General features: G+C 45.7%; 1 protein-coding gene across 1 annotated transcript in view; it reads left to right on the top strand.

Moving 5' to 3' along the window:
• Positions 1–6,696: 6,696 nt before the first annotated feature.
• The window catches only part of LOC126542586 (uncharacterized), a 29,156-nt gene continuing 25,172 nt past the window's right edge, over positions 6,697–10,680 (top strand). The window contains exons 1-2 of the mRNA XM_072286132.1: positions 6,697–6,790; positions 8,649–8,838. Coding sequence (XP_072142233.1) covers positions 6,697–6,790; positions 8,649–8,838 — 284 coding nt within the window. The remainder of the gene's footprint in view (positions 6,791–8,648; positions 8,839–10,680) is intronic.

The following is a 10,680-nucleotide window of genomic DNA, read 5'->3' as shown; positions in this document are numbered from 1 at the left end:
CATCTAGTGGTTATATTGTGGCTAGAGGCCACAATATAACCACTGTCCAAAGCTGTAGAAAGGATGAAGACACCACTGAGAGTCGTCAAGGTCGCCTGCTTTGTGCGAATCTCAGAGCGGTATTGAGACGGCGGTGTGACTGACCATTCTGAATAGCTACCCGGGTGCGCGAGTTTTCGGACGACAAGGGAAAAGCAGACGCGACGAGCGGTTCACACGCAACTCGGAGCCTCTCGGTAAGCGCTGAAAAGCTTTTCCCTTTTATTGCGAAGCAATACTACTTTAGGTCGCACTTCAGCCCGTTCCGTGGCGAGGCGGTGGTAGGCACCATTGACCTTTAGCGTGACCTCGCTGCGTGACGTCACACCACGTGACCTAGAGTGACGTCACACCAGCTGTGTAAAAACGGGGCCCCATCTCACGCCGTCGCGAGGCGAGGCGGTAGCCACCAACGGCGGCCTAACTCCCGCTCCTCTCACCAGGGGCGCTACGGTCGGTGTGACGTCACACCAGCTGTGTAAAAACGGGGCCCCATCTCACACCGTCGCGAGGCGAGGCGGTAGCCACCAACGGCGGCCTAACAACGGCGGCCTAACACACTATTGCTTCGCAATCAGCAGGCTTAACCAAGCTAAGCCACGGCCACTTTTTTTTATTTATACGCACAAGTGTTAAGTGCTGTTCAAATTCAGCGAAACTATATCGTGTACCTAGGCGCGCTCAAGACTACGTGCATGCGTGAGATTCGGGAAACAAGAGGTTAGGGCCACCGAGAATTGACACTATGTCGTGCAACACGAAATCTCTACAAAAATGGCTTCGAAAATACACTACCGACATACCTTGCACATGCTTTCTCGTGACAACGGTAGCTAATATAACTCAGAAAAATTCCGAACATCTGCACCCGCCGCGATTCCCTCTTCATAAGCCTGCAATACATAGAAGCTAGCTGATACAGATCTTGGAAACGTATTCGGAGAACCTAATACGCGTATAGATGTTGGCACTACACACTCGACAACACTACAAGGGCGGACAAATTAGCGGATCTCTTAGGCATGTAGGGCCCTCTTGGCCGTACTTATCGGTGACAAGATAGCCTTGCTGCCTGCGGGATTATCTTACTGAGCTATGCCGAATGCTCGGTTGCAGTAGCCGGAAGTTCAAATCCCCCTCCCCGGTGTTTTTTTTCTCTCTTCTTTTTTTGACATTCGCCAGTGCACTACATCTGCAGGCTTGGAGTGACGCCTGACACCGGCGAAAGATGCCGAGAGCGAGTGGGGCTATACTAATCCAGGTACAACCAAATTAGGAACGCCCACTAAGATTGAACAAAGACACTTCCTCACCAGAACAGGAATTGGGCTCCCTGGTGCAGTATTCGGCCACATCCTCTCTAATGATCTCTTCAATTAACCAATGGCCCTCAGTCCCCAGCGGCTGCGGAGGAGCTGATAAAGGCGGCGGTCACACTTGCAACGCAGCAGAGGGTGCTATGAATCTCTGGGTCTTGACAAGCCGCCAATGGAAACTGACCCTTGCAACGTTTAAAACCCGAACCCTCTCGAGTGAGGCTAGCTTAGCAGGAGTCTTCGAAAAACTATCAGACATTGTTTTTGATATTATCGGCCTTAGTTATGTTAGAAGAACTGGTGAGGCTTACACATTGCTGAATAACGGCCATGTCCTCTGCTATAGAGGTCTCCCGTAAAAGAAGCAATACGGGGTAGGATTCCTAATCCATAAGGACATAGCGGGCAACATTGACGAAATCTACAGCATCAACGAAAGGGTAGTAGTAGTCGTAGTCAAATTCTATAAGAGGTATAGATTAAAGGTAGTACAAACCTACGCTCCAACGTCCAGTCACGACGATGAGGAAGTAGATCAGTTTTATGAAGATGTTGAATTAGAGATGAGAAAAGTGCAAACGCGGTATACAGTAGTAATGGGGGACTTTAATGCAAAAGTGGGGAAAAAGCAGGCGGGTGAACAGGCAATTGACAACTATGGTGTCGATTTCAGAAACGCTTGAGGAGAGATGCTGATAGAATTCGCAGAAATTAATATACTGAGAATAATGAATACCCTTTTCAGGAAAAGAAGCAAGAGAAAATTGACCTGGAAAAGCCCTAATGGTGAAACAAGAAATGAAATTAATTTCATACTTTCTGCCGATCCCAGCGCAGTGCAGGATGGAGAAGTGATAGGTAGGGTTAAGTGTAGTGATCATAGGTTAGTGAGGGCCAGGATTCACCTCAATTTGAACAGAGAAAGAGTAAAATTGGTCAGGAAAATCAGGGCAACTTAGAGGCAGTAAGAGAAAAAGCAGACAAATTCAGGCTGGTACTTGCAAACAAATATGCAGCCTTAGAACAGAGAGATGATGACGATGACATAGAGGTAATGATTGAAACCGTAACGAGGCTAGCTTCAGAGGCAGCAATTGAAGTGGGAGGCAAGGCACCAAGACAACCAGTAGGCAAGCTCTCCCAAGTAACAGAGGACCTAATAAAGGAATAAAGAATGAAAATGTCCAACTCAAGGTATAAGATAGAATTCGCGGAACTGTCAAAACTGATCAGCAAAGCGAAAATAAGTGATATTAGAAATTATAACGTGAGAAAGACTGAAGAAGCCGTTAAAAATGGACGCAGCCTGAAATCAGTGAAAAGGAAACTTGGGATAGGACAAACCAAGATGTATGCACTGAAAGATAAGCAGGGTAATATCATCAGTAATACCGAAGGTATAATAAGAGCAGCGGAAGAATTCTATACTGACCTTTACAGTAACCAGAGGACTCAGGATCACTCTATTCGAAACAATAATGAACAGTGTATAGAAACTCCTCCTATCACTAGAGATGAGGTTAGAAGGGCCTTGCAAGGCATGAAACGGGGAAACGCGGCAGGAGAGGATGGAATAATAGTCGATTTAATCAAAGATGGGGGAGACATAATGCTAGAAAAACTGGCGGCTCTCTATACGAGGTGTCTATAAACTGCAAGGGTCCCAGAAAACTGGAAGAATGCAAACATTATACTAATACACAAAAAGGGAGACGTTAAATAATTTTAAAATTATAGGCCCATTAGCTTAGTCCCAGTATTATATAATATTTACCAAAATATTATCCAATAGAGTAAGGGCAACACTAGACTTTAGTCAACCAAGGGAACAGGCTGGCTTCAGGAAGGGATACTCTACAATGGATCACATCCATGTCATCAATCAAATAATCAAGAAATATGCGGAGTACAATCAGCTTCTCTATATGGCTTTCATAGATTACGAATAGGCATTTGATTCAGTAGAGATACCAACATTCATAGCGGCATTACGTAATCAAGGAGTACAGAACACTTACGTCAATACCTTGGAAAATATCTACAGAGGTTCTACAGCTACATTAATTCGACACAAGAAAAGCTGGAAGATATCTATAAAGAAAGGGGTCTGACAAGGAGGCACAATCTCTCCAATGCTATTAACTGCGTGCTTGGAAGACGTATTCAAGCTATTCAACTGGGAAGGTTTAGGAGTAAGGATCAACGGCGAATACCTCAGCAACCTTCGGTTTGCCGATGACATTGTTCTATTCAGCAACACTGCGGCCGAGTTACAACAAATGATTGAGGACCTTAACAGGGAGAGTGTAAGAGTGGGGCTGAATATTAATATGCAGAAGACAAAGATAATGATAAATAACCTGGCAAGGGAACAAGAGTTCAAGATCGCAAGTCAGCCTCTAGAGTCTGTGGAGGAGTACGTTTACCTAGGTCAACTAATCGCAGGGAACCCTGACCATGATAAGGAAATTCACAGAAGAATAAAAATGGGTTGGATCGCATACGGTAGACATCGTGAGCTCCTGACTTAGAGCTTACCGTTATCATTGAAAAGGAAAGTGTACAATCAGTGCATTTTACCGGTGCTGACATATGGCGCAGAGACTTGGAGACTGACAAAGAAGCTTGAGAACAAGTTAAGGACCGCGCAAAGAGCGATGGAACGAAGAATGCTAGGCATAACTTTAAGAGACAGAAAGAGAGCGGTTTGGATCAGAGAGCAAACGGGTATAGACGATATTCTAATAGACATTAAGAGAAAAAAATGGCACTGGACAGGTCATGTAATGTGCAGGTTAGATAACCGTTGGACCTTTAGGGTGACAGAATGGCTACGAAGAGAAGGGAAGGGCAGTAGAGGACGACAGGAGACTAGATGGTGTGACGAAATCAGGAAATTTGCGGGTGCTAGTTGGAATCGCTTGGCGTAGGACAGGGGTAATTGGAGATCGCCGGGAGAATCCTTCGTCCTGCAGTGGGCATAAATTGGCCGATGATGATGATGATGATGATGATTGGCCACAATAAAATTTTAAGTGAACAGGTCAATACAAGTGAAAAGAAACCTCAAAGGATGTGGGCGACAAAACTCCGGCAATGCCATTTTGTGTGTATGTCTATGTTGGGGGGGGGGGGGGAGTGTAGGCATAGGCTTCGCCGGGGGATGGGGGGGGGCGGGGCTCTGCCGCTCCAGAAAACTCTGGAGGAGGCTCGGGCCCCGGAGCTCCCCCCCCCCCCCCCCCCCCCCCTCAGTCGGCGCCTATGCCTGGTGGTCAAAATTAATCCGGAGTCTCCCATGCACTACGGCGCTCCGCATAATTAAATCGTGGTTTTGGAACATGAAACCCCAGAATTAAATGCCACTGTTATTCATGACATCGCAGCTATAGTAGTGGAAGCAGAAGTAGACGAGGAATCCGCGAGCGGTGGCTAGAGCCTTGGCTGGACGCTGCTAGCCAGGACTGAGGCCTGCTGTAGCTGGAACAGCGGGGCAGCGCCGTTTTCCGCAATTTTGGTACACCTGAAAGCGTGTTCGTGCGACATAACATAAATGTACTATACGCATACGCTCGTGTGTGTTTATAGGGAGATGTCGCACGCGAGTGAATGATCTTTGTAGAAAGAACAATGGCGTGTTTTAGTTAAGGAACACAGAAGCGCGTACACACCATTTGCACACGGCTGATATGGCTCGGAATTCTGCTAATTATAGCGAAATGATAACAATGACGCATTTGAGGCACAATAACGAGCCAATCGCTGTCGATGTTCATTGTTCCACGGCATGTGTTGCCGTGAAAATGTTCTTGCTCCATAAATTATATCATGGCATGTGGCCGATGCATGTCAGTGGGGGTATTCGACCAATTAGGCCGGAATTGTTTCACCATTGTGCGTGAGCATAGCTCACGTCAAAATGTAAAATAAACATCTGAACTACGTTTCATCAGAGAAACAAACGAATTACTCAAACAACTCGTGCACTTATTTAATTAGCTTGTGCACCAATGTAATTGCGCGAACATCGATAAAATTATGCACAGACCCTGTACAAATAATCTTCGCCTCACATCGATTTCAACAGGTGCGATGTATCTGCATAGATGATGTTTTATTGCAACAGCAATTATGTGGACACTTCAGACGCATTTCTGCCGTCGCCATCGCCGTGATGTTCCCTATAAAGTCCAAGGGCAATAACGCCATCGCCGCGCGTTGTATTCTGTATCTGCGAGTGAAAGCACGCGAGGGAAGGCGGCGATCGCGGCTCAATCTCGCGCGCCATATGTGGAGGAACGGAGGGAGGCAGCGCGGGAGGGGGCGGCTTCGACTCCGCCGACAAGTCCGTACGCTGCACGGGCGCGCGTTCGCGCGCGCCGTATCTTGAAAGAGATGTGCAGACGGCTCGTGCCTTTGTGTGCGCTGTGTCTTCGCCGCTCTTGCGTTGAAGCGATAGACCGCACGAAGGTCACTTCGCTCGCTGCTGCTGCCGCGCTTGCTCGCACCAGCGTTCAGCGTTTCGCAGCGAGTGTCCGCGTTCTTCGAGCGTGACATGTTCATGTTTGCTTGTGCGCGCTGACACCGTCCTTGTTAATTCAGTTATAAGCGAATGTTCCTAAGCTGATACGGTGGATAAGATTACTATCCTTACTTCGTGTAGGCGTGTATTAATTTGCTACTGCAATCGATGCTTCGCCTTTCGGGCGAAGCTGCGACTTTTTTTTTATCACTTCCTCCTTTTCTAAAGCTCTCGGCGGCGCGAGCTCCCAAACGTAGTTGCAGCACGTTCCGCGCGAATCGGGCTCGTGGCTCGTGTGATCGGAGACGACAGAAAAGACTTCGATTATAAAATCAGTGTTTAAGGTTTCGTTACATACCCACAAAATGGATTAGATTAACTGTAGATTTACCTTCATTTAATTAATCCTTCATTCTTCATTAAGATAACGACCTAAAATCTATCTATTAGTTCTCATATACTTATTCACAAATTTTGCCCACATCATTTTGTGATTCTTTTTTTCGCATTGTTATATTGAACACCCGGTTCTTGGCCAATCACCCAGAGAGGGTATGTGCCACGAGCATCTAGGATCTTCATCTACATCTGCCATTCGTACTTGATCGTGGAAGCGCCGGTTCAAGCCTACTGTCGGCGAGCGCCAGCATTCCTGCTTCTCACGACGACGTGGCCGCCCGTTCCCGTTTTTCAGCGGTTGAACCTGGTGCATGCGAACCGCGAAGCGTCCCAGGCTCACTACGGCCAGACAGAATGACCGATCACGTCACGTTAACTCACAATGACGTCGGTTGGCATTCGCAACTCAGCCAGCGTCGCAACATGGCGGACAACCCACGCTTTCAGGCCGCTTTGCTTCTTAGCATCGTTGGCCTGGGAAGCGCGATGATCCTGGTGCTCAGCTTCGTGTTCAGAGGTACGGGAGCCGTGAACGAAACTGAGCGTTTATCAGGCAACTGGCCTCATAAAGATTATCACAAGAGTGCGCCATTAAAGCGCGGTAGTCCCGCTTAGCCTGGAGTGTTTACACGGTAACAGTTTCGGCCTTGTTTTACGCTAAACACTAGGAAAACTAGTAGCGTACGGTGAGGGGCTAGTTGGTAGGACATTATGAGAACAAAAAAAAAAAACTGCGCTAAAAAGGACAAGACAGAGAAAGAACCACACGACACAGGCGCACGACCTGCGCCTGTGTCGTGTGGTTCTTTCTCTGTCTTGTCCTTTTTAGCGCAGTTTTTCTTTGTTCTCATAATACTAGGAAAACGACAGTTTTTCTAGTGTTCCGCATGACAGTTTGAGTAGATACAGGATTTGCAAGACATACACAGGATCTAAATTTCACCAGTGATAGGTACGGATGCATGTGCTCAAGACCATCGTACAAGGCATGCGCAAGCTAATTGTAGCAGCAAGAAATGACATTGTCTTCCTTGATAAAGAAAGCGAAGGAGTGTTAACGCTATTCAGGCCAAGTCTAGTGATTCTTGCAGAGTTAATTATTAATATGGTAATTGAAGCTACAAGAATCGATAAGCTTGTCCCAGAATGCGTTCGCATTCATTTTCTTCCTTTACCAAAGAAAGAGATGTCACGCTTACGCGTGCGAAAAGCTGGGCGAGTTAAATCTCCATCGATACCTTTCACGTTCTATGCCTTAGCATCGAGAAATAATACAAAGGGCAAGCTGAAGTGTTTGTATAAATGGTTCCTTGATATTGGTTCTTGCTATTATACCATTTCCCACAAACGCCTTTTGTTTAAACAAATTCTGTATAGCTAAAATACCGCTCAGCTCAATTTTGTTTTTGTTAGAAAACACTCGTTACTTATTTCAAGGTATAAAAGACAGGAGAGGCGCCGACTTAATGATTTTCGGGGCGAGCGCTGAAACTCGAAAAAGTTATCCGTTGAACACTTTCTGTAGTAACTCTATTGAACACTTCTTGAAGTCGACCTTTACGATGCTATTCGAAAACGCAAAATTGAATATGGCCTAAGGTTATCGCTTCTTGCTTTAGCGGAGCATGTATTAGAAGTCATTAGAACCGCTGGTGTCTTTTTTCTTTAATTTCCATTCAGCGTGACGTCGCCGTCTTAAAATTGCTTACGGCGCAATTCAGATTAATTTTTTTTATTAACAAAATACTGCTGACCTTAGAAAGTCCAAGCAGGAAGGGCAAAACGACAAGGAACTTCAAACTTAATGATTAGAAATAAAATGCGGAAAAGGCTGTAAAAACACTTACGTATGGCTATTGTATACAACCACAATTAATCACCGCATACGAAATTCTGTTGCACTTTTGGAAAATATTTGGCAAATATGATGTGTTTGGGTAATTTATTTCAGTCCTCAAATGTTCATGGGAAATAAGAATATTTATAAGCATTGGCTATGCGAAATGAAGTGTGCATATTAAGTTGTGCTTATGACGTACTTTACGTGTGGTGAGAAGGTTTACAAAGGGTAAAGGCGAACTTTCATGTTGATTAACTAAAAAGTGCAAGAACGTCAATCGGGCTACTGTGCTTCTCACTATAGAAAGGGTTTAATTTGATTCGATGACATGAGAGTACACGGAGAACCAGTGTTTCTTTTATTAAATGCGAAGCGAACTGCTAGCCTTCGAATTGTTTTTTTTATTTGCGATTTCGGAGGTTTACATCTTTAAACCGGGAAACGGAGCTATTCTTTTGGTGGTGTGGGTTGAACGTGCACACCTGTTATTTCTACCACGGCATCCATTCTGTTTTCCTTTCATGGCTGTGCTCAGAGACCGGTGGCGAAGGGTCTCTGACTCATGACCTGCTTATGAGGTCCCTCGCCTGGAAACGTGATCAGCGCTTACTGGCCGAGGCCTACCGGCGCTCCATGGATCGCACCGCGGACCCCTGCGAAGACTTCGAGCGTTTCGTCTGCGGAAACTCGGATTCCACCCACCTGCTTCGTGACGTGCGGTCCAGGTCAGCAGACGACGTCGTTGCAGTGGTCACAGTGCGCTGTAATACCTAACACACTTGAATTGTAAATTGAATGGATTGAACTGCATGGCAACACGATAGCTGGCAATAGTACGTATCGTAGTCTTGCTTGCCGGGGCTGGCAGCATCACAGGAGCAGACGATTGTCGTTAGTTCACTGACAGCAAAATCGAAACAGGACTGCACAATCGCAGAACGCTGTAGACTTAAGAATACATATGTGTGCTGGAAGCGTGGTGTAGTAGCGATGGCCTTCTGTATCTTGCGCGGGAGCTGCTTCCTGCTCACGTCACAAGGAACTTCACAAAAAAGAGAAAAAAAATTATTTACGCTGCAGACTTGGATAACTGTTATAAGTATTCGAAGTGGCCGATAGACAAACATCCAGCTGGCTTACCTTGAACGTGCGGCTCTCAAACACAAGCCTCCAGAGATACAACTGCAATCAGAAGTTAATGGAACGCGAGTTCGGTGGCCGTAGCACGTCACCGCCTGGGTCCTTTCGTAAATTTCTGGAACGTATAGTGAATCGCAGGGGCCGTGAATATTGAGGGAGGCGCGACATTTTACAGAAACTTCTACAGTGATAAACGTCAAGCTCCCGAGCCGTTCCGCATTTGGTTTAACGAGAGCGCCTTCAACGACGGTGAACTCGAAAAGCGAGGCGGGCTTGCAAACTGAACTGAATGTTATAATTCGGAGTACTTTCATCGACGGCAGTCTCCAAGCATGCATATGTAAATTTCAAAATAAAGAATAAGGAAAAGAAAGGGGGTTAAAAGAAAAAAATAACTTTTGCTGGAACAGATTGACTGGTCGATGGGGATTAATGGCACAAATAAGCACATGGGCTACGCGACACGCCATAGTTGACGAATTAATTTTGACCGCCAGAGGTTGTTTAGCGTGCACAGCCAAGGCTCGGTGTACTCGATCGCTTTTGCGTTAGGCCGCCACGGCCGGTAAACCAACTCGCGGTTTCGTACTCGGCATCAGAACACCAAGGCCACTGATCAGGCCTGTCGCAGCGGGTGTGGACAGCGCTGTCTCAAGGCATCAGAAATTGCCAAATAATCGCCAATGAGCATACTGATTCGTTGAATATCTCTTATTAACTTCTTACTGTACCACGTTTTAGTTTCGTGGGAAAATATTTGACGACCTTTTGCTCAGGCCAGATATGCCTAAAGAAACATTTTGCCTATACGCCTAAACAAATAAATGTTTTGCTTTTCGCGTCGGGATGACCTACAGGCGTGTCTAAATGGAGCGTATAATTGGTGAAAAATAACCTGTTTCTTTATGAATGTTTTTCGCGTTATGTAACGAGCTGCCGCCATGCGTTAAAATATAACTAAAATTATCTCCACTGCTACACTCGCTATGTATTTAATTGCCAGAAAGAGAGATAGATAAAATGATAAACGAAAGGCAGGGAGGTTAGCGAGGTAATTGCCAGAAAGGTCAGCTATTGGATAAATAGGTAGAGCTTCCTTTCTTTTCGACTATGTTGTGCCAGAAGCTGTCTTTTGTGCACCATACGTGATACATCTTTCAGTAATGTGTTAACTTTACAAATTATATTGAGTAGAAAATGTTACAGATGCAGAATAAAAGCTGATCGGTGCTCGAGGCACGCGCACCCCCAGTTTAATTATAATAATCGCTAAAGTCTGCCGCAGAAATCAACTCAATATTTTTTTAAGATAATGGGAGTACACACAAAAATCCAAAGTACAGTGGCTAGGCGGGGTCCGCGCCCTGATGGAATTTTGCACAATGCTTGACATGTGACAATTAAAAGTGAAATATGCACTGCATGAA

The sequence above is a fragment of the Dermacentor andersoni genome, chromosome 2, assembly GCF_023375885.2.
Source record: "Dermacentor andersoni chromosome 2, qqDerAnde1_hic_scaffold, whole genome shotgun sequence".
Taxonomy (NCBI): domain Eukaryota; kingdom Metazoa; phylum Arthropoda; class Arachnida; order Ixodida; family Ixodidae; genus Dermacentor; species Dermacentor andersoni.
The sequence above is the reverse complement of the archived record's forward strand: the minus strand, read 5'-3'. Positions and strand labels throughout refer to the sequence as shown.